General features: G+C 43.6%; 1 protein-coding gene across 1 annotated transcript in view; it reads right to left on the reverse strand.

The window, feature by feature from the left end:
• Positions 1 to 24,469, reverse strand: part of PHLPP1 (PH domain and leucine rich repeat protein phosphatase 1) — a gene marked incomplete at its 5' end in the record, with an annotated part of 364,409 nt that overhangs the window by 190,885 nt on the left and 149,055 nt on the right. The window contains one exon of the mRNA XM_007935540.1: positions 3,247 to 3,413. Within this exon, the coding sequence (XP_007933731.1) occupies positions 3,247 to 3,413 (167 nt within the window). The remainder of the gene's footprint in view (positions 1 to 3,246; positions 3,414 to 24,469) is intronic.

Genomic DNA, 24,469 nt, shown 5'->3' on the forward strand with positions numbered 1-24,469 from the left:
TTGCCAGCTTGAGTCCACCCAGAGGTGCCTTGGAAGAAAGACCTGGTGATCTGCTGCCCAGAAATCAGCCATTGCAGACCGAACGTGAGGTTCTCCTCGAACACACACGGGCACATGAGTGGGATCTGACCTGTGAGCAACTGGCTTGCTTTTGGGGATTTTGTTGTTGTTGTTTGTTACGTCTTTAGTTTTCTTTGTGGCGTCTCTATCAGATTTTGGTATCACGGAAATGTGGGGTTCATATAATGAGTTAGGAGGTGTTCCCTCTTTTGTTTTTCAGACGACTTTAAACGGGAATGGAATGACTTCCTTTAAGTATTTAATAGTGATGCCATCTAGTCCTGCCTTTGCTTTGTTGGTTTTGGATTACTGACTCAATCTCATCACTTGTTACATAGCTCTATTGAGATTTTGTATTTCTTTCTGAAATTTAGATAGTCTGCATGCTTCCAGGTAGGATATTACTTTAACAGAAATAAAGTTTAATAAATAAGTAAAACCAAGAAAGAAACAAAACACTACTCAAGAGAAACAAACAGAAGGGGAGTGACAATGGGAAATGGCAGGCGACAACCAGTTCTCCAAAGGTGCTGCACTCATCCGTGGGCTCTGGGCAGCGCTCCGGCTGTGGCAGCTGGGGGACAGGAGCACGCTGGGGGATGGGACAGAGAAGGAGAAAGGGGGTGGGTCCCATACAGGGACAGACACAGAAGGGGCTCGGGGGACTGGGGAAGAGCTGACAGGCAACAGAGGCCTTGCATCCTACCTAAGTGCTCCCTTCCCCAATTATCCTTCATCTTGAGAGTTTATTGATTCACTCCATAAATCTAGCCCTCCGGGCCCATCCTCGTCTCCTGTGCAATAAAAGCATTTTTGTTTCGGTTTTCATTCTTTGTACGTTTGAATGCGAAACGTACGAAAAACGAAAAAACAGGGAAGATCATAATGATCGTGCAATAGCCACTATGAGCTTTGCCAAATATTAACACTTTTTCAGGGGCGGGGAGTGGGGTGTTTAATTGTCTCTAATTCCTTTTCTTTGTAAAGAAAACATTACAGACAAACTTAAAACCCTCTCCAAACCATTCTCCAAACATAGTCCCCTAACTCTCTCTCCAGAAGGTAGCCATCAAGCTGGATTGAGAACCCAGCACCCCGTCCACTTTTCTCTAAAATGAAAGCATTGGTTTAGATTAGTTCTAATGCCCCTTTCTGTTCTAGGGTACCAGGAATCTGAGCATGATACCAAGTTTCCTGATGTTCTGACACTGAAATGCAGCAGTCTTAAAATGTACAAAAAAGTAGTTCAAATAATTTTAAGCCTCAAAGTAGACTGTATCAGAATGCAACCCTTGGGCAAAAGCAATACTAACTAGTACAGAAGTATCAATCAGTACAAATACTAACAGCAATGCAGAGAGCATATGAAAACCCAAGTGCAACAATTTCACTGTGGTTTACTTTCACAGTGTCCATCAGCTCCCGGGAATGATGAGACACAATACTCTCACTGGAATCTCCACAGTCCGTGTAACTGATTCCACGATACACCACACTGTCCCACAGCAGCTTCTGCATTCTTCTCTGACACGTACAACATTTTTCCAATGCCAGTTCTACTTAAGAATGTCCCTGACGGTGCAGGAATGTGATTTTGATTACATCTTGAGTGCCTATCTTCTTAATTTTCCAGTAATAAAATGGGAAGCAGACATAAAGCACTTGTGCACACTGAAGCAAGATGGTTATCTCCGAGAAAACAGGTGTACGATGATTTGAATCAGGAGGTGAACTAGGCAGTATTTTCATGGAACACCATTCTTTAGTTAAAAGAATGACTGACACACTACGGTTATTCAGATGGCTTTGTCAGACATTTTCTCAAAAATAAGTAAGGGAGAATGTCACTTCAAGAAATGTAACTGGTGGCATTTGTTGCCAATTATACCATTCAAACTCTGAATGAAACGTTTTCAAAATCTGTATTTATAGTGAGCTTGACAATTTCCCAATATTTAAAGACTTTTCTGATGAGCTCAATGTGCTATTAACCAATGTAATTTCTTGAAATTGCATAATGTAATCTGTTAACTTTTGGAGTACCTGTAATACAAAAGGAGCTGGCATTTTTTTCAAAGGACCAATACTTCATTTAGTAATATTAAGCATGGGTAAAGACCCATTCAAAGTGTGAGACAGACCAATGGATCTTACTGTAAAAAGAGTCAAGTACCACTGACAGGGTTTTAGATTTCACACCTGAACTAACTTTTAAGAAATGACCATTTGTTGAATTTTGGGGTAGTATCAGAGAAAAACATCCACAATTATCTGAAAACATAATTTCCGATTAGCTATTTCCTCTCTTGTCCAATTATATATCTGTACAAACATTATTGTAAATGTTAACTGGATTATTATTTTTTCTTGATGTTGAGACTCATGAACACAAAATCGCCACGGTTAATTACCACGGTGTATTTTCTGATAACACAGTCATTTAAAAACAAATAAACAATTCATTATTCATTTAAAGCAGTTATATTCTTGCAACAAAGATGTGAGAGGCTTAATTTACTCCAGAAACAAGACCACTGCTCTTAAACAGAGAGGAGATGAATCTTTAAAATGTACACATTTTGGACACATGCCAGTAAAGTCCTTTCTCTCTAGTTCTAGAGGAATGTTGCTGCTAAATGCCATGGAGTTGGTTCTGATTCATAGCGATCCTACGTACAACAGAACAAAACACTACAATAAATCCTATTTATTTAATGCGTGACTCTCGAAACCTACATACTAATCACCCAGATGACATGGTGTTAATGGATATAAACTTTGGTTCTTATATTTATAAGAAAATGTCCTTTCATCAAAAAAACCCTGACCATTTATATTTCAAACGAAATCACTTACTCTGACCAAAGCCCTGTAGGTCAGAAGTAACACACCAAAAGCCATTAACTTTTCACAGATGCCATTTGTAGGTAGGTTAAGAAGCAGAAATTATTTAAAGAGAACTGTTCTTATATAAATCTAGCCAGTTAAAGAATATCACAAATCACTGACTTCAAAGGTAGGAACTTTGAGAAGATGAGAACTGATCAGTAATAGCCTCATGAGTAAACAAGGTCCTATTAGTCTACCTTCTGAAGGAGAAGGCTTATACACAGTAGACCACCCAAGAAACAGCCAGAAGTTGATTGCCCTCCCCTGGTAAATACCCACCCATTTCTGTAAGCTCACCTTTGCAGTTCATCAAGCCCTCTGGCAGCTGGTAGGCTGGGGTTTTGCCTTAGAAAGTTCTGCTTTAAATTGAGATGAGTGAGGTCTTGGCTGTAGAAAAGGTTGGCAGGCAGATGCTCCAGGCTACAACACGAGAGGTCCACTGAGCTAATGCGCTGCGATGCAACCTGGTGGGGGGCCAAAATACAATTTAATTTGAATACCATCCACTCATCCTAGAACACGTTCATCCTAGAAATGATCACACTGTTGGGGGCCACAGACACACTATGCAAGCAGCACTATGAATCCAAATAGAAAGCAATAGAGTATCCACTTGGTACAAAAACTGGGACAAGTTTCATTCTTCTTGAGTCAAAGCAGAAAGCAGCAGCCCTGCCCAGAGGGTGCTATGGTAACCGAGGACAGCAGACAGGTTACAGAGAGCACAGATTAGCCTATCAGGTTTAGTGGTATCAGTAACCTCCAATTGTAGGTAAAATACCCGAACATATCCCAGGCGAGAGAAGTCCGAGCTAAGAAGACAGGCCTTAGAGTAAAGTTAGGGAAGGGAGACAACAGGAGCTTCTAAGCGGAACCTATCAAAGCCCTTGTACAGAATGATGCAAAACTGAAAGGCGGAACACAGAACTACAAATGCGTTGCACACACCTTGATGACCTGGGAGCACTCCAGCAGACCCCATGGCTACACACGTCTCAGACCGTCTCTCCCACAAACATTCAGGGAGATGCCTACATGCTCATTCTGCTTGCTTCATATTGATATTCTAAGTAAAACTTCCGTATGTTTAAACCTCCGTGCAGATCTCAACACCCTCCTGAGTAAATCCTTCCACCATGGCCGTGGTCCGGGACTACTGACTGACCAACATGCTGGTGACAGAAAATGCAGCGGGTAACCCGTTTTTCGCCAACACTCGCTCCAATATCCCAGGCAATACAGTGCCAGTTATGCCAAAGCACCGCCTCTGGCCCCACTGACACCCACTATGGCGTCCTCTCTCCTCACAGAGGCCACGGGAGTGAGCGTCTAAGATTTGGGTGTATTCACCCTCCGGCTCTTTTATCGTTATCAAAGCTTTATGGCAGAAAACTCTGCAGTCTACTCAACTGCACCTCCTATCACCCAGCACCAGGTTTCTTTTTCCGAATTACCAAAGGCAGAACACAGTTCTCAGGAGTGTGGGGCGTTACCTTCCTCCACCACCCCTCATGAGCAGAGAGCACTGAGGAGACCACGGAGCTCATCAAGTTCAGGTTCCTCCTCTGTGTAACAGGCATACAGATGGCACTGACTTTCAACGCCTGGTGCCGAAAAAGAATCCCACGACCCAGTCACTGCTATTACACTGTTACTACCATTGCTCTTTCCAAGTGGAATGATCCAGGTTCTACACCCACTGGAGCTCAATTCCCCTGAGGCTGAGCGGGGTCCAGAATCCATGTGCATACTGTGAATGGCACATCTGAGGTGAGCAGAAATGACTGCACACAACAAGCTGTGAGGAGACTGGGAGGAAAGCAGCCTGACTGGGCTCGACTCAAAAGGTGTTTCAAAGGAAGTCTGACTTTGCAGTGTAGCAATTTCATCTTTCCTTCAATTTTCACCCTATGTTAAGAAAAAGTTCCAAACCCATGTAAACCGAATGATATGAGAAGTGCCAGACACTCACTGGGCCTGAAAGCCAGGTGAAACTGCACAGCCACCTGGGATTCCCCGGCAGAAAGCTGGCTGTGGGGAGTGCGGCTGGAGTCACGCTAAGCAGTGGAAGCATTCGCCCAGAAATGTGTGCTGAGCATCCAATGATGTGCCAGACACGCCGTAAGCGAGGCAGACGAGAGACCATCTTTGGCCCGGATGAGGCACATCTAGAGAAGCAGAAGGCCATGGAGACACCACATTCCAGTTGTCGCCACGTAGTGCCAGGCACAGAACCATCTGAGAACAGAATGTCCAAGCCCAGCCGGAAGGTGAGTGGAAATCTGCATTTCTAACCACCCAGAATCTTTTCTCCACTTCTTAGAACCACCCTCAAACACACAGGGATCCCCAATGGCATCCTGATCCCAGCCACAGGGGCAAGCACTCAATCCCAGGAGGCGGGAACAATCTAAACATCTCCATTCATTCAGCGTGATTACTGAATACTTACAACAGCCAGTTACTGTTTGAGGTAAGCACTGGGCATACTTCATGGAACAAAAGGAAGTTCCCTGCCCTCTTCAAACATACCTCAAAGATAAGTAAATTATCCTCAGAACAATCAAACATGGGAGGCCAGGAAGGTGGGATCTGCCCTCCAGCAAAATTCGAGGACAGGAAGTGGCAGGAGGCAGGGATGAGTGGAGACGGGGCCCAGGGAGAAGGGGGAAAAGTGCCGTCACACTGAGGGGGTGCAACTAATGTCACAAAACAAAACACGTAAAAAAGCACTGAATGTGAAACTAACGTGCCCTACAAATTTTCTTAAAATCACAATAAAATTTTTTTAAAAACTGCTCATGGCAAAACCAGTGCATGAATAGACAATGATTATTTTCCTTTTTCTGCTCGATTTCCTTCTCCCTGTAGAGAAATGTGTTGTTTTTATTCACTGAATCATTATAAAATAAAACCAAAAAACATTTGGTATTGAGTCTACTCCAAAAACAAATAAATAAATAATCTAGTACGTTTTAAAAATTGGCAACTACTATTTTGGGGGCGTGGGGGGATGACCCTGATAAAAAACAAGCGTCAGGGCCCCTGGGAAGGTGGGGATATAATTTAATTATGGTAGTCACGGTGAGCCATTGAAAGGTGGCATTCAGACTTGAAGGAGCTAAAAAGGTTCACGTGAAGGAAGGCTATCCAGGCACAGGAAGTAGCTGGTGCAAAAGCCCAGGACAGGAGTGGGCCTGGGATATTCCAGAACAGCCAGCAATGAGTCAGAAAGGTAAGGGGCGGGCTGGGTGAGGTGGGCAGCAGCTCCCACGGAGTCTTTTAGGGTCACTGGAAGGCCTGTGAGGAAGGACTATTACTGAGGAAGACTCATTAACAACCTACCACATGCAGATGACACAACCTTGCTTGCTGAAAGTGAAGAGGACTCGAAGTACTTACTGATAAAGATCAAAAACTATACTTCAATATGGATTACATCTCACCACCAAGAAAATCAAATCCTCACAACTGGACCAATAAGCAGGCGAGAGACCATCTCTGGCCCAGAGGTGTCAGAAATTTCATTTTACTTGGATCCGTTATCAATGCTCATGGACCGGCAGTCAAGAAATCTGACAACATACAGCACTGAGTGAACTTGATGCAAAAGACCTTTTTAAGTGTTAAAGAGTAAAGGCATCACTTTGAAGACGAAGGTGCACTTAACCCAAGTCATGGCATTTTTAATCGACTCATGAAAGCTGGACAGTGAATAAGGAAAACTGAAGAAGAATTGACACATTTGAATTGTGATACTGGCAAAGAATACTGAAAACACCATGGGCCAGAAGAACGAACAAATATGTCTTGGAAGAAGTGCAGCCAGAATGTTGTCAGAAGGGACCATTTTCCTGGGGAAGGACATCATGCTTGGTAAAGAAGAGGGTAACGAAAGGGGAAGACCCTCACTGAGATGGATTGACACGGCGGCTGCAGTGACAGGGTGAAGATTGTGAGGATGCTGCGGAATGGGTAGTATTTAGTATTTAGTTTCGCTGTACGCAGGGTTGCTGTGTGTCAGAGACGACTTGATGACACCTAACAACAATAACAGCAAGGACTGCTTTTACTGTCTAAATGATCCAAAATCAGTTTTAGAAGAAATACAGCCAGAGTGCCGCTTAGAAGCAAGGCTGGGAGACATGGGCTCCCTTACATCTGGACTCAACATCTGGAAGGATCCATCATGGTTGGTAAAGGACAGGGTTAGGAAAAGGAGACACCCTCAGTGGGATGGACTGACAAACCAGCTGCAACGATGGACGCAGACACAGTCATCATGAAGCTGGTGCAGGATCGGGCAGCATTTTGTTCCGTTACCCGCAGGTTTGCTGTGAGTCAGAGCTGACTCGATGGCACCTTACAACAAGGACGTGGCTTCTACTGTGAGCAAAATGGGAAACAAAGGAAAGTTCTAAGATGAGGTGTGACCTGTCTTCCAACATGGTGTTTCACTTCCTTGTTTAGTATCTGTCTCTGGGTCCAGACTGTAAGCTCCACACAGACAGGGATTTTTGTCTGTTTTGTTCACTGACAGAACCCCAGTGCTTCACACTTAAAAAGAATTTGCTGAAGTCACCGGACTACTTTATAACCCTTCAGTTAGTCTGACCTAGCTACTACATTCTTGCGCATGGTGACTACTGTGAAGACAACAAATGCTATTTCAGTTGTAGGATCACAGTAAATACTCTTTTTGGACAGCTAAGAAGCAGTGATTCAAACATCAAGTCCACATCGTGTTTGACGACTTTCTTCTGTATGGGCTGCAAGCTGTTCTTCTGGAAACAAGGGTGGGGGGGCACATTAACAACAAGGCTCCAATAAGCAAGAGCCGCTTTATGGGCGTTGTGGAGAACCAGGAACACCTACTGTGGGTAGATCAATTAAACGTCAAAGCCGCAGTGAGCACCACTTGCCTCTCTGCCCAGTCCTGTGCCCTGGCAACAGAAAGAAAGAGTTAAGTGCTTCCTTCAGAGCAATCCGGGAACATCAAGAACCAAGCACAAAGAGAGAAAAGCTCAAGTAAGAAGGCTTTGCTAGATGGCCAAATGAAAAACCTATCAGCCGGGCTACCCCAGGAGCACCCATCTGCACAGCAGTTATTAAAACTGAAATTCCCCCCAAAATAAGAAAAGCCTAAGCAAATAATAAGCCACCTGTGTACGCCTCAACGCAGCAGGCCTTTCTTACACCAGCTTTCCTCTGACTCCCAAGTAGGCATAGCACTAATAGTAACAGCTAACATCCTGTAGCGTTTCCTTTGTGAGAGACATTTTTCTAAGAGCTCTAGGTATAGTATTTAATTTAACGTTCACAACAACTCACTGTAGTAGGGACTCATCTCCCTTTCAGAGAGGAGAGGTAGCCTGGGTCACAGAGTGGTTAAGTAACTTGCCCAGGGTCACACGGCTCGAGAAGCAGACCCAGACCTGAACAGTGGACTGCTCTATTACAGTAACATTACGCTATTGAGTCAAGGTCTGAAACACAATTTTGATCTCAACCAGAGGGGTGGCTCTTCAACCCCTGTGATGCGATTTTTTACTTTATATAGTTGTATTTCTCTCATTATGTACATTGTTGTTGTTATTGTTGTTTGCCGTCGAGTCGGCCCCGACTCATAGCGACCCCTCCTTGGGTTTCCGAGGCAGTATCACTACGGAAGTAGGATTGCCCAAACATAGCAGGCTCAAAATTAACCAAAGTGACTAAACTTGGTCAACAGAGTAGCTGAAATGGCACAAATAATTCTGCTTGTGTGAAGTACAAGAGTGCTGGCCGGAGTCACCAGCTGCGCTGGCCCAGCCTTCCGCGACGGGGAAATTAGGCCCCTTGCTACAGGGAGAGTCTCGGGGAGCCCACTCAAGCTCTGGAGCAATTCTGAACCTCAACTGCCCCAGCTTTAATTCTCAACACTCAACAAATGCTCTGGGTAAGAACGAGATGGGAGCGTATACGTCTGAATAGACTTTATTGATCTTTATCAGATAAGCATTCTAGCAACTTATTCCATCTTTTTCAATATAGTTCTCAGTACTTTATATCATAACACAAATTTCCTATTTCAATGATATTTAATTCTCACTGCTCCATGGCATACATCATTTCTCTTTTTTTCAAACACGAGTTCTAAGGAATGCCTTAATTCGTCCAGATCTTTTCAAAACGTGTCTCATCAATACTAGCTACCATTTCATAAAAACGGTTTAATGAGCGATGTAGAAAATCCTCCTAAAAATTCATGATGATGTATACATTAGTAATGTCTTAGTAGAGGCATAAGGATTCCTGGTGATGCAGTGGTAAAACACTGTTACTAGCTGAAAGGTCTGTAGTTTGAACCCACTAAGAACTCCTTGGGAGAAAACACCTGGTGTCCTGCTCCCATGAAGATTACACCCTAGGGAACCCTACGGGGTAGGTCTGCTCTGTCAGAGGGGGTCATTATAAATGGGAACCAACTTAACTGTACACAACAACAAGTGGAACACACCAAGCTGCCAATTTTTGACTTCGTAAATTCTACCTCAAGTTCCAGTGTCTTCCCTCTTTTTTTTTTTTGCCTTCCAAGATTAAATAATATGAATATATATATAAATTTATACGGGAGCTCTGGTAGCATAGTGGCTAAGGCACTTGACTGCTAACCAGAAGGTTGGTGGTTCAAACCCACCAGCCACTCCTCGGAAGGAAGGTTGGGCAATCCTACTTCCATAGTGATACTGCCTCGGAAACCCAAGGAGAGGTCGCTATGAGTCGGGGCCGACTCGACGGCACATAACAACAACAACAAAAATAAATTTCTACATGATTCTAAGCCAACAGAGGTCATTGGAGACAAGCTATAGGAAGATCTGGATAGACGATCACTAACAGGCAAAAATGAGAGAAGAGATTTTATGGGGAAAGAGCTCACAGAAGGGGAAAAACAGAACGATGATTTTAGGCCTGTGGGCTACAAGATACCAGTCAAAATACAGTTAAGGGACCCAGGAACGAGAGCATGAGGAGATGTGCAGGTTGGAGAAGAAAACAAAAAGCACCTGGAGAGGGGCCCTCTAAAGTGCAACTATTGGTCTCTCTCTGTTCAGAGCAAAGAAAAGTGAAGAATATCGAAGACTTAATGGAAACCGTTAATCCACAGGGCCAATGGACCGTATGAACCACAGCCTCCATGACCCCGAGAGCAGAAGAGCTAGATAGATGGTGCCCCACTATCACTGCTGACCGCTCTGACGGGGATCACAACAGAGGTCTCAGACAGAATGGGAGAAAAATGTGAAACTAACTCAAAAAAATAAACAAAAAACACCAGGCTTACTAGTCTGATACCGACTGGTGGAACGTCAGAGGCTATGGTCCTTAGACCAGGAACTGAACTCACCCCCACGGCTCAGCTTTCAGCCAAACAATACACAGGCTGCAAGGTGAACAATTAACACCAGGAGGTATACACCCCCCTAGAACAACCAACTATGCAAACACCGGGGAGGTATGCACCCCCTAGAACAACCAACTGCAAGATCCGAAAGGCAGCGTTTGCCCGGGATAAAACCCAGAAGGCAGGAAGGGCAGGGAAGAAGGACAAATGGAAATGGGAAAGAGAGAGGAAGGAGGATGAGAGCTCTTACATCATGGGGACTGCGATCAACGCCACAAATCACAACGTGTATTATCTGTTGAATCAAAACCCAACCTGCCCCGTAAACTTTCACCTAAATCACAACAGAAAGTGTGTTTCTTTTTTTAAAAAAAGCCCCTGGCTTGTCGTCAGAGCACTGAAGCGATACAGGAAAAACAGAGCAAGGGATCCCTGCTAGGAACCCTTTGCACCGGAGAGTAAACGGGATGGGGTAAAGAGGACTTGGCACCCTCGTGGCTACAGTGCTAACTTGACTCCAATATGCGTTTATGATGTCTTTCATGAACCAGATACTGTACTTAATACTGAAGAGACGCAATCTGTCTTCAAAAGCTTAGCCTCTTGAGGACACAGACATATGAAGAGCTACCAGGCGGTAACGTATGGGCTGTGGTACAGTAAGAGTGCACAGAGCAAAGATTCAATCCTCGGAGCGCCATGCAACCATGACGAGCTACTGACAGAGGGCCCTCTGTCGACGGAGCGAGCACGGGTCCGCAGGCACCTACACAGAGACCTGGGCATGTCCCTGCAGGAGCAGGCACAGATGTTGTGTCTGGCCAATGGGCTCACTGCTGAGCCTGAACATGAGATGTGGGCCGGTGGCTCACCCCAGTGAGTCAGAATCGCTAGACAGGGCTCAGAGGAGGATGGCACCAACAGCCTTGCAAAACTGCGAATAGTGTCCTTCCAACAGTTATCTCCCCTCCACACACATAAACCCCATTGTGTTCCTCAGCAACAACAAAAAATGGAGCTCGGCTTGGGTGGAGGTCAAATCCGAACTCAGAGTTCCTTCCTCATTTCCTTATTGGCAGAACACACGTAAACAATCTCCTATGTGAAATCCTGCGGCAGCTCCTGACAGTACATTACAGCATCATTGCCCCAAAGGTGGCATTTCCTTGACAAAGGAGAAGGGAAGAGATCGTGAAGCACCAAAACTTACATTTTAACTTAGACCTGGAATCAAATGATTCCACAATTAGAAATAAACTACTACCATTTAAAGTACAAAACCCCTGATGTCTGAATCACAAGCCTAGTGTACAAGCTCAGGCATATCTAACAGAGTTTGTTGGTATTTTTTCAATTAATTCTACTATTCCCTAAGTCATAAATCAGACCAATGGGTAGAAAATTTATTCCTCTGGGGAGCTGCTAGAAATTGAATACTCTGGGTTAAATTCTGAGGACCTTCCAAACCCTATAAACATATAATGGGGACTAAGCTTTTACGGATTTACATTTCAACGTAGGTGTAAATGCTCAGTTAAAAAGATTTAACTTCAAAATACAACAAAACCAGACATGGAGATCTGGTTGATCACATATGCTAAGTTCCCAATATATTAGTATTATACCAATTTTTCAAAGAATGAGACAACACAGGAACTAATTTGCTTTGCTCTGATGACGTTTCAGACTTCTTAAATGCCTCATGGCCATCATTTAACAACTTCAATAATCAATGGTGGGTGTGCCAGCTGTTCTAGCAGCATCTCCAGTCAATTAAAAAAATAATAATAATAAAATACACTGCCATTGAGTCAATTCTGACTCATAGTGACCTTACAGGACACGGTAGAACTGCCCTATAGGATTTCCAAGTGGGTATATCTTTCAGGAAGCAGACTGCTTCATCTTTCTCCCACGGAGCAGCTGGTAGGTATGAACCATCGACCTTTTGGTTAGCAGCCCAATGCTAACCAAAAAGGAGGGCCACCGGAACTCCTTTCCAGTCAGCAGACTGCTTAACAAAACACCTTTTATTATATGATGGAGTTGCCTACATTCGCTGACACTGCGCATACAAAGCACATTATATTGATTTTTCTACTGAATCACAGTTATTATTTGAATTTTGGTTAGTGTTTAGTCCCTTTAAGCCACTGTAAAACACTGAAAGTGCAAGTCAAGAAGACGTGCAGAACAGCAGAAGGTACTACACCAATCAGTGGTTAAACGCGCTTCACCTCAATTCCCTCCTCTACAGATGGAGATGGTGTATCTCCTCAAGGGAGGTGCTGTAAGGCCTGATGGGTAGAGCTGTTAAGGGCACCTGTCTCACAGAGCTGTTACAGAGCATCCAGAACGGTGCTTGAAATGCGGTAGAAGTTTCCAAAATGCGAGTTACTGCTGTTAACGTTAGTGCTGTCACTACAGCATCAATTCAACATGCTGAACAATTTTATTAACAAAGCATGTCTATCAACAAGCTGAAATGAGAGGGCAAAAAACCTTCTGACTTTAGTGTCGACTTCACCAATGAATAACCAGTTCACTTTGGACATAATGTCTTAAGGGAAATAATGATCACATACTCTGTGACGAGCAGATGATATCTACAGTACATCAACAAACCTGAGAGCACCCAGAAGGGAAGCTAGATAAGGGATCTGGAAACAAGTGACGGAACTGCTGAACTGCCAGAGAAGTTCTTCCTGAAGGACAGAGCACCAAGGCATTATGTGTGGGTGACTGTGGTGAGTGGGACGGGGGCAGCAGGGGGCAGCGCAAGGTTAGAGAGATAAAAGTAACTCTTCAAATATTTAGAGGTTATTAAGGAAGAGAGAATAGAATTACCCTATGTTATACTAGAGAGCCAAACTAGGATCAGGAATCAACATCCTAGGGATAAAGGCTTCAGCTCGCATAGAGAGAACTGTCTCTCCAGATACTATGGACGTGTCAAATGCTAAAGTCAGTTTCTTCCCAGGGAGTTAGTCTGGGAGTCCTCAGGTCCTTTTCAAATCTTAAATTCTAAGTGTCTGAACTAAAGTCATTTGGTGATGACTAGAACTTAAGGCTGAACTAAGAATTTAAGGTTTCAAAGGACATGCCAAATAATGGTTAAGTACGTATTTCAGAAATATTCCCCCCCGGCAACTACCTTGCAAAGGCCCTTTCCAATCTTAAAATAACATACCATAACTTTAAAACAGTTATAAACCCTTTGTTCAAAGCCAAGAACCTACTTTATTAAAGATAATACATTACACAGACAAAATCCACATGTGTCTGAAAGCAGTAGTAATAGTAATACAGACTCCACCCACCTTCTGTGACAATTCTATGGGAAAAGTTTCCAGAGTTCCAGCATGAACTTGAGGAATGAATGTGTTTCCATGGGCAGAGCTCCTTACTCCAGAAGTAGAGCCGAAAACAGTGCCTGGCATAGAGAAAGGCTGCAGTGGGCATTCACTCAGTCTGCCCTCTCTCTGCCTGGCACAGGGAATACAACTCTGCTAGTCCAAACACAGAAAGAGCAGAGGGATGAGATGCACTGGCTGGAAGAAGGTGAATGCAAGGAGTTGAAAATGCTAGCAGTCTAATATACACACAAACCCTGTTTCACAAAAGCTAGCTTCTTTTGTATGATCTAGTAAGCAAACTAGGTCTGTCTTTTTTCATTTGTACAAAATTAGATGATAAAAATTTGGGGAAAAGCGCATTAAATATTTTTAAACTGAAATGACTAGGACTGAAGTGACAATCTGTTCTACAGGAATATATTAACTAGAATTTCAGGAACAATAATCACCCCAGCGGAAAAAAATGTGGCAGTAAGAGAGGGGCAGCTGAAGCCAAACCATAACCATCAGGAGACCCTCTAACGCTCTCACTAACATGGACCCTGGAGACCATCAGTCTCATGCATTATGAAAACAACATTTACTGCAATCTGAAATACTTCCTCTTTAGCCTGAATTTAAGGAGTCCTGGTGGCACAATGGTTAAGATCTCAGCTGCCAACTGAAAGGATGGCAGTTCAAACCCATGCAGCAGCTCTGTGGGAGAAAGACCTGGTGATCTGCCTCCATAAAGACTTGTGGTGCAGGGAATTACTTGGATGGCTTTGCTAGCCGTGGTCTCTGTGTGATTCCCACCCAATTACTGGGTGGTGGTGGTGGTATTCTTACATGTGTCGAGTCGACCCCGACTCATAGTGACCCCTCCTTGGGTTTCCAAGGCACGTCCAACCTTCCTTCCGAGGAGTGGCTGGTGGGTTTGAACTGCCAGCCTTCTGGTTAGCAGTCAAGTGCTTTAGGCACTATGCTAAATAAGATGTATGGAAGTCTAACGTGAGGACTGGTTAGTTTTGCTATTCTGATAGGCTTAAAACGAGCCCTCCTAGAGGCAGAAGTGGAAATCTCACTGCCATCAAGAGAGAAGAACCGGAGTTGGAGTGGAGTACATCCTTGGACCCGAGATCCCTGTGCTGGACCTCCTTCACAGAAACGCAGCCGAGACAACCAGCTGAGAAACCAAGAGGCACGAGGCAGCAGTGGGCTTGCCAGCCCATGGAGTGAGAAAGCTGAGTGCCTTTGCATTCACTTTGCTGGCAGAGTGGGATGCACATAGGTGTACCTATCAGCAGAGCTCAAAGAGCTTTGTAACACTTGCCCAAGAAGGGCAGAGGCCAGGCTGAGAAGCTAAGGGTCAGAGAGGTGTGCCTGAGAGCACAACAGAGAAGAGACTGCTCTGATCAAAGAACAGGAATGTGCATCCTGAGCACATTCCTGAACCTGAATTATAGCCTGCTACTTCCCTAATAAACCCCATAATTTTAAGTATTGTCTATGAGTTGTGGCCACTGCAAGGAATTATCAAACCCAGCAGAGAAGCTGTGACTGCCCTGTGAGGGACGGCTGGTGTCAGAGTTGGTAAAAAGGTTTGGAGGGTGGTGCCATATCTGGCCTCATAGGAATATGCCTTGGGCTGCTGATGGTGTTTCCATCTTCTTCTGTGAAGTGAGAGGAGGTCAGATGCTGCCCCCATGCCCTTTTTGTAAGACTACGTCCTAGAAAATTCTGTGGGGCAGTTCTACTCTGTCCCATGGTGTCACGATGAGTTGAAAACTGACTCCACAGCACCCAACAACCAGAAAAACCAGCCTAAACTGAAATCAGAATTTCTAGGTTTCCTGATTTCGGAGCATGCTGCTTTCTATTGGTGATAAAGAAAAAGCCATAATACGAATTTTATTGACAAGCCCATCACGTTATAATTATTTGGAACTTAAAATTTCCACAAGAAAATGCAATGAAAGTAGCAGGAAAGCATGTATAAGGCAGTGAGCATGTGTTCACTTTTCACCCAGCTTCCAGTTGTTCTTTTTTCCAAACTGCTCAGACATTGGTGATAGGACTACATTTTTCACGTTATCTACTTGTGTCTTTACACACTCTTTACCTCTGCCGGAAATGCCCTTTCCTTTATCAATGGAGTCAACTCCTATTGCTCCTTCAAGACTCAGCTTAACCATTACATGACCTCCTGAAAGTCTTCTTAAACCCAGATACCTCACCTATTAAATTCCCAAATTTCTTGTATCTCCACTACATAACCAGTAAGCATAAGGACAATATTCCTGGGATAAGAATACATTTTAGTATAAACTAAAATCCATGCCACTCAGACCCTTAGTCCTACTTCACCATCTGTTAGGCTTGTTAGACTCTCCTTCATCAAATGGCCCCAGACAAATCTGTTGTTAACAGGTGACACAGAGTTGACTCTAACTCACAGCAACCCTATGTACAACAGAATGACACGCTGCTCCCCCTGCACCATCGTCACAATCACTGCTATGCTTGAGTCCACTGTTGCAGCCACGGTGTCAGTCTATCTCACTGAGGGTCTTCCTCCTTTTTGCTGACCCTATACTTTACCAGGGAGCTCTGGTAGCGTAGTGCCTAAGGCAGCTGACTGCTAACCAGAAGGCTGGCAGTTCATACCCACCAGCCACTCCTCAGAAGGAAGGTTGGGCAATCGACTTCCGTAGCAATACCGCCTCGGAAACCCAAGTGTTTTGGTTACTTAGTGCTGCTCTAACAGAAAATACAACAAATGGCTAGCTTTAAAAAAGGACTTAATTATCTTACAGTTTTAGCGGCTAGAGGTCCAAGTTCAAAGTGCCAAGCTCTAGGGGCTGGGTGAAAGCCAAAGACCCTCAATCTTGGGCTATAGCTCTGCCTCTTCCTCCCAGCCCACTGAAGCTGGAGGCTTTCTTCACTCAAACAGGTGCTGGCTGCTAAGGCTGACAAACCCAAGGTCAACAAGTAAAAAGGCACATTCCCAATGTTACCGAACAACATGGCAGGCCACTAATTCAAGTCCAGGGACAGTCCCAACAGCAGCAGGAAATACAGCAGGCTGCTGAACAACACCTTGCCTACATGCAGGCTTCAAGCATGCTAAAAGCTACAGACAATTCTCAAAGCTTCTTATGTACTAGAAGCAGACCACATCTCTAAAGCAGCTACTCAGCTGCTAGCGGCAGATTCCACCATGAGGTTACCAATCTCACCATGGGGAATAATTGCATCCAGCTGCCCAGCCACTCGAAACCAGGCCCAGCCAACTTGACACATAATCTTGACTACCATGCCAAGCATGATATCCTTCTCCAGTGACCATTCCCTCCTGACACATGACCAAAGTGTAAGAGATGGAGTCTTGCCACCCTCCTTTCTCAGGAGCATTCTGGGTATACTTCCTCCCAGACAGATTTGTTTGTTCTTCTGGCAGTCCATGGTATATTCAATATTCTTTGCCAAGACCATGTCGTTGTGCTGTTGTTATGTGCCGTCAAGTCGGACCCGACTCATAGCTACCCCTCCTTGGGTCTCTGAGGCAGTATCACTACAGAAGTAGATTGCCCAACTTTCCTTTCAAGGACCATAAGCAAAGGCAATTCTTCTTCAATCTTCCTTATTAACTGTCCAGCTTTCACATGCATATGAGGTAACTGAAAATACCATGGCTTGGGTCAGGGGCACCTTAGTCCTCCAAGTTACATCTTTGCTTTTTAACACTTTAAAGAGTCCTTTTGAAGCAGATTTGCCCAATGTAATATGTTGTCTGATTTCTTGACTGCTGCTTCCATGGGCATTGATTGTGGATCCAAGTAAAATGAAAGCCTTGACAATTTAATCTTTTTTCCGCTTATCATGATACTGCTTATTGGTCCAGTTAAGGGTGGTTTTCGTTTCTTCATGTTGAGATATAATCCATGTTGAAGGATTATATCTTAGATCTTCATCTATAGAATGGGTATAACATTAAGCAAAGGCTTCCATAAATGTCCTGGACTCCTTGATAGAAACATTGTGAGAGCAAAGCTTGTTATCACCATAACCCCAATGTAACACCAATGATATAGCGCAATCCCTAAAAGACAAATGACAAACCATGCTAACAAAAACAGCATATTCCCTGAACTACACTTCAAATTAAGAGGCAAATATGTATATAAAAGACAACGAAGAGTAACATTAAAGGATTCCTCACAACTACATCTAATGTCAATCTGTGCACTAGAAACCTCAATTCTATTACCTGAAATGATTTGACTCAAGTTGTTGGTAAAGTATTGTTTGAGTACATCTAGACAATAAGACTATTTTTATATTTTTAAGCAGATAGTACAAAAGTTCAACTGTGATTCACCACATTATCTAATTCTCTTGTAAAGGAGGATGTTTAGTCATTATTTCACTTCATCATTCATTTGGTCATCTGCAACTGCCACCACATCAACTGCTGGTCAACACAGAGAGAGGCCCACAAACTAACTGGCCTTTATGAGGCCTGACCGATTAGGCTGGGCTCATCCTCACCAGGTTACAACCAACTACACCGGCCTGGTTTGCAGCCACTGGAAGATGCTATGCTGTGCTTTCTCCTTTTCTCCTTTTCCTACCAAACAGGGAATAATTTGGAAGATAAGAGTGCCTGTTACCAGACAGATTAGTCCTAGCCACGTTCTGTCCCTTTCAATTCAGTCATTCCACTCTTCAAACTCAAAATACTGAATTCTGAAATGTGCCAAGTAATAAAATCTTCGTTTTGCTAGCCAATACTGAAGACATTTCATCTAATAAAAAGTTAAAAGAGCAACTCACACTATTCTCTTTCGCACAGCTGTATATTCTCTTTGACTATGCTATATAATTACTGTAGCAATAAAACACCTGAATCTACTTCTAATCTTGGTAATCTGATCAGAGGATTTGCAGAAGTGGTTAAAATTACCTGAATTTTTCATTCTTTAAAAACGCACATAATGGCATTGTGGTTATATTTTCAAAAAGAATTTTTCTCTTTCAGAGTTTGTTCACACCAACACACACACACACGCATACATACACACACATAGAGAAATAATAGATGTCTGGGTGAAATAATAGATGTCCGGGATTTGGTTCCTAAAAATCCAGAGGGGGCAGTGTATAGATAAAACGTAAGTGGCCATGAGTTGACAAACTGTGAAGATGGGTATACAGAGGTCTGTTGTTGTAGGCACCATCACGTCAGCCCCGGTTCACAGCCACCCTACGTACGATGCCTGGTCCTGCGCCACCCTCACAATTGTTATGTTTGAGCCCCTCGCAGCTACTGTGTCAGCCCATCTCACTGAGTCTTCCCCCTTTTTCGCTGACCCTCTACTTTACCAAGCATGATGTCCTTCTCCTGAGATTGGTCCTCCTGACAACCTGTCCAAAGTCTGTGAGATGAAGTATCACCATCTGGGCTTCTAACAAGCATTCTGGCCATACTTCTTCCAAGACGCATTTGTTCTTCGTTCTGGTAGCCCACGGTATATTGAATATTCTTCATCAACACCGTAATTCAAACGCATCAATTCTTTCTGTCTTCCTTTTTCATCATGCAGCTTTCACATGCTTATGAGGCAAGTGAAAATACCATGGCTTGGGTGAGGTGCGTGTTAGTCTTCAAAGTGACATTTTGCTTTGTAACTCTAATTCTTTTAAGAAGTCTTTTGCAGCAGCTCTGACCAACGTAATGTCATCTGATTTCTTTCAGAGACATAAGTCAAAACTCACTGCCATCGAGTCGATTCTGACTCATAGTGACCCCATTAGGTTTCCAAGGCTGTAAATCTTTATGGAAGCAGACTGCCTCATCTTTCTTCCATGGAGCAGCTGGTAGGTTTTAGCCACTGACAATTGGTTAACAGCCAAATGCCTTAATCACTACGCCACCAGAGTTCCTTGCATGAACACAGGCGGTTACTATACTAGACTTCATCTGTACTTTTGAGCATATGACATTTTCCATAATAAAAAAAGTTAAAAACATATACACAACATCAAATCAGAGATGACAATACATTTTCACTCTTCTTAAAGAAGCTGACTTTCAAATGGGATAATACTGTGACTATGTGACCAACACTTCTTTAAAAATAAAATAAGGAAGATTGAGACTATCGACTCACATGAAAGAATAATTTTGAAAAGTAGTCAAGATCAGCCAATATGTGTGAAAGTCACGTGCTCCAGAAGTGGGCTGCAGAGCCGGGCAACAGGCCATCCCATCACTAATGGGACTCATACATTCAACAGGAGCTTTCCTGCAATCCCTTCTCTCCCCTCCCCCACTGTCCTCGCTCCTTCCCTCACTGCTCCCCAGGATACCTGTGCTCATGCGGACTGCACAGGGCCCTTGGTTACTCTGTGTACACCAGGATGTTCACCCAACTTTTAAAGCATGCTGTGCATCAGTACTTCAGGGATGACTTCATGATCAGTATCATAATCCTCCCAGAGGAGCTATTTCCTTCATAGTATCTACTGCTAACCAACACCCCAAACACAAACTCTCAAGTGACTGCCTTGGGTATTATTTTGGCAAGCAATGCCAAGCGATAAGATGAAGTTTAAAAAATAATAAATAGGTACATAAGGGCCTATTTAATAGAACATATCTCAGTAATAACCTTTTTGAAAATTTCCTAGAATCAAATGAAACAAATTAGAACAAATCTAGAAGCAGAAACTGAACACTAAGAATTTTATTTTCAATTACTTATCTAATTCATCTTAAGTTGACAGGAACTGGAACTGTTTTGTTTTGTTTTGAGCTGGCCTGACCGAGGAGGAGAGGGAGGGCCATTAAAAATCAGAAATTCAACTACTCCTTTGGTTGTTGGTTTGTTTTTCTACTACATTCTTATCCAAATGAACCTTTATTTAAACATCAGGATGTAAAGACAATTGATATATCCTGTGAATGTTTTTTTTTTCTCAAGAAGAAGAAAAGAGAAACTGTTTCCACAGTAATCCTTAGTGTGACTAAGTTATGCAAATAAACACTGCCATCAAGTCGCATCCAACTCATAGCAACCCTTCCTTGGGTTTCCGAGGCAGTATCACTATGGAAGTAGATTGCGCAATCTTCCTTCCAATGAGTGGCTGGTGGGTTTGACCCTCCAGCCTCCTGGTTAGCAGCCAAATGCCTTAGCCACTACGCCACCAGAGCTCCTGACTAAGCTATATAATCTGCTAATACCACACGAGGAAGAGCAGATGCCAATGGCAAGGGGAAGCTGGAGTAGAAAGGGCTTAGAGCACCAAGCATCTGCCTTCTCCACTCCAAACTCCGAGTGCTCAGCTCTCAGAGGGAGATCCTCAGCCTTCTCAGCAGGTCCCACCTACTGTCCCAGGATGCTGGGTTAAAGCAAAGGACACTATTGTGACATTGCTTTCAACACAGAAAGGTGAGAGCAGGGAATGGCCATGTTTTACAGAACAGTCATACCCAAGCAGAGAGATCCCTCACTCATTTCTTGTATAATATTTCACCTCTCTACTCTGTCCCTGACAACTCATTTTCCCTTTAATTAGCAAACCACAACATTTGAAATGTGTAATTGGTTTTTGAGATTGGAGAAAAGGGAATGTATCTAAAATCTGCATTTACTAAAACGTTCTGCCTCTATTCCCCTACCCTTGACTTTTCAGGAAGAAGTCTTCATTCTCCCCAATGGCTGCCATCCTTAACTACTTTCCCCAAAATACTTCTATGGTTATTAAGAGAAGCAGAAGGCACCTTGGCCAGAAAAAGTAAATACATGTGTATCTTTACATATGTTTCTGCTGAAACCAACATAAAAATAGGTAACATTTAAAAAGACTGTCTGGCCAGTCAACGATGATGAAGAAATGATGGTCATAAATGCTTGTCATTCACACACACACACACACACACACACACACACACACTTATTAGGCACAACGCAAGTCCATTTCATGCATGGTTCTTAAGTCCTAAGAAGTAAGTATTATTATTATTATGGTGGTAGAGTAATGGTTAAAGGACTTGGTTGTTCACCAAAAGGTTGGTGGTTCAAACCCATCAGCCACTCCACGTAAGAAAGATGTAGAAATTTGCTTCTGTAAAGATTACAGCCTTGGAAAACTCATGGGGCAGTTCTACTCTCTTGCAAGGTTACTATGAATCATAACTGACTTGATGGCAATGGGTTTTATCAGGTGAAGAAGCTTTAAATTTAGAAACTTGGATAGGGTCACATAATCAGTAACTGGTAGAACCCATGGCTGCCTTGCTGGGAAGCTCAAACTCTTTACCCCCATAGCACATGGCTTCTCCACATACTCAGAGCGAAGGGCAAGGAGGTGACGATTCTGACTCCAGTCAGTCCTACAGCAGTATCCAGGGGAATTAAGTCCAGGTCCTCTCCTCCTCCAGAAACATTCACCTGTACTTGCTTTAGGTGTGAAATGTATGTTGCAGTCTTAGTGTGAGTGTGTGTGCACACATGCATGTGTGAATTACCTTATACAAAGAGCTACAGCACATTTCAACATTTACCCATCAAGCTTTCTAATGGTGATAAAACATCAGTGGAAAGAAACTAGCACCAACCTTTCCCTCATCATACTGCCACTGTCGTGCGGGCCTGTGTCACAATTCTTCACTCATCCTCCACCCTCTACTACTGAAGTAGTCTGACGTCTGAATCTGCCTACGGTTTTGACCAGCAGAGTGAGAGCATCATCCTTATAGTTATACTACACTATTAGACAATGGGGATACTTTTTCAGCCCAATCAGGGATCAGAAAGAAGAATAACCAAGCTGTTGTTTGATTGGTATAGTCACCAACAACAAGCCAAAAATCAACGTATTTCTATTTAAGACATAATTCATCATCTACCCCTTGCATTTCATCTCTCTGCTCTGTCTCTTGAGACAGATGCTCTTTGATGTCGACTACATGTGTCCATAGCTTTATAGCTGCAGATACACACTGTCATTAGTGTTCTGGTTTCCGACAGGCTACAGTCCACCCAATAATTCAAGGTAGAAACGAAGAAGCTATGCTTTACTTCTCCCTCGTGCTGATGCCCTGTGTGTAATTTTTCAGTAACTTTGCCACACTATCTCCAAAACACACCACAAATCTATCTTCATTTCCACTGTTAAGCCATGCTCTCCTCTTGCGTAGAGCACCACAGAGCCTCTGGTGGTCAGCATTCTGTTCTTGCCCCTCACAGCCCAGTCTCCTCATCAGAGCTACTGTCAGATCAGGTAACTGGTCTGAAGCAAACTCTTCATGGCCTGCCAGTAGAGGAAGAAGAATGCACGCTCTTCACCCTCGTCTATGAGAGCCCCTCCTAACTGGCTTTAAGTCCGGCACCTCGCCCTTGTTCCCTTCTCAGGGCCTTCGCCCTGCCTTCTCCCTCTGCCTCTGCCTGAAAGCTGGATACTGCTTCCACTGAAGTGTTGCTGCAAATGGCCCCTCCTTAAGCAGAGCACTCTCCAACCCCACCATTCCCTGTCACATCACTTTGTACTAATGTTCACTATATCCCTATGAAGGAGCTCTGGTGGTAGAGTGGTTACGGCATTTGGCTGCTACCCGAAAGATTGGTAGTTCGAACCCACTAACTACTCTACGGGAGAACAATGGGGCAGCTGCTTCCATAAAGATTTACAGCCTTGGAAACGCAAGGGGGGTTGCTATGAGTCGGAATCCATGTTATGGCAATGAGTTTGGTATATCACTATGACCACTTGGTATTTTAATTTTTTTATTGCTTGTTTACTTTTAACATGTTTCCCTCAATGTAAACTCCACCACAAGAGGGGACTGGGCCTGCTCTTGCCCGTACAGAAAGGAACTCCCCACTTTTTCAAAGTCTGCTTTATGCCATTTTGATTTTACGAAAGACCTACGTTAGCACCTATTGTCACTAACTGAGAGAAATCTGAAGAGGATTTGATTTTTATGACAAAGGGTAAAAAAAGCCCCACTGGCTGTCAGCACTTGCCCTGCAGGGAGTTTGTTTCGCAGCGAAGCCGTTAAAAAGGCTGTGCATACTCTGATGTATACTCTGAGCAGCAAGAAGGGTGTCACCAAGCTCCTTCCCCAAGAACCACACTCAGCACCTCAGCGCCAAGCTGCCAGGCTTTGAGCTATGTCTGTGAACACTGTATTTAGTGCTATTAGAGGTTTCATGTGCTATTTGTTATGATTTGGTAAGTTATTTTGGGGGTGTAGGAATGCTCAAAAATTTTTTCTCCTATGATTTAACAGTTACTGCTTCTTTGGTTTGCACCCTTTCAGCCTAGGAAAGACTACACAGGAACGCTGTACTTTCAGATTTGGGGGGGGGAGGGTAATCCCAAGGCATAAACCACATACATACCTGGGCCAGAGAAAGCACTAAGTCAATGTTTGCCGACTTTAGAATAGTAATTTCCCAACTGTACAGATGATTAACACCCAAGGTTAATAAGCTCAATACCTACCAGCCTTTTTGTTATTGTTTCAATCAAAACAATCTGCTGTGGCAGGCTTGATAATTTACATGTAGCTTATTTACCTCTTTACCTATGTTTAAGAATTTATACCTCTGTATGTCCCAAAAAAGGACCCTTAGTTGCACAGTGGTTAAGTGCTGCTGCTGTTGTTGTTGTTACGTGCCATCGAGTCGGCCCCGACTCATAGCAACCCCTCTCCTTGGGTTTCCGAGGCAGTATCACTACGGAAGTAGATTGCTCAACCTTTCTTCCGAGGAGTGGCTGGTGGGTTTGA

This window comes from Orycteropus afer, unplaced genomic scaffold (assembly GCF_000298275.1).
Source record: "Orycteropus afer afer isolate SDZICR_OR568_19922 unplaced genomic scaffold, OryAfe1.0 scaffold00029, whole genome shotgun sequence".
NCBI classification, from domain to species: domain Eukaryota; kingdom Metazoa; phylum Chordata; class Mammalia; order Tubulidentata; family Orycteropodidae; genus Orycteropus; species Orycteropus afer.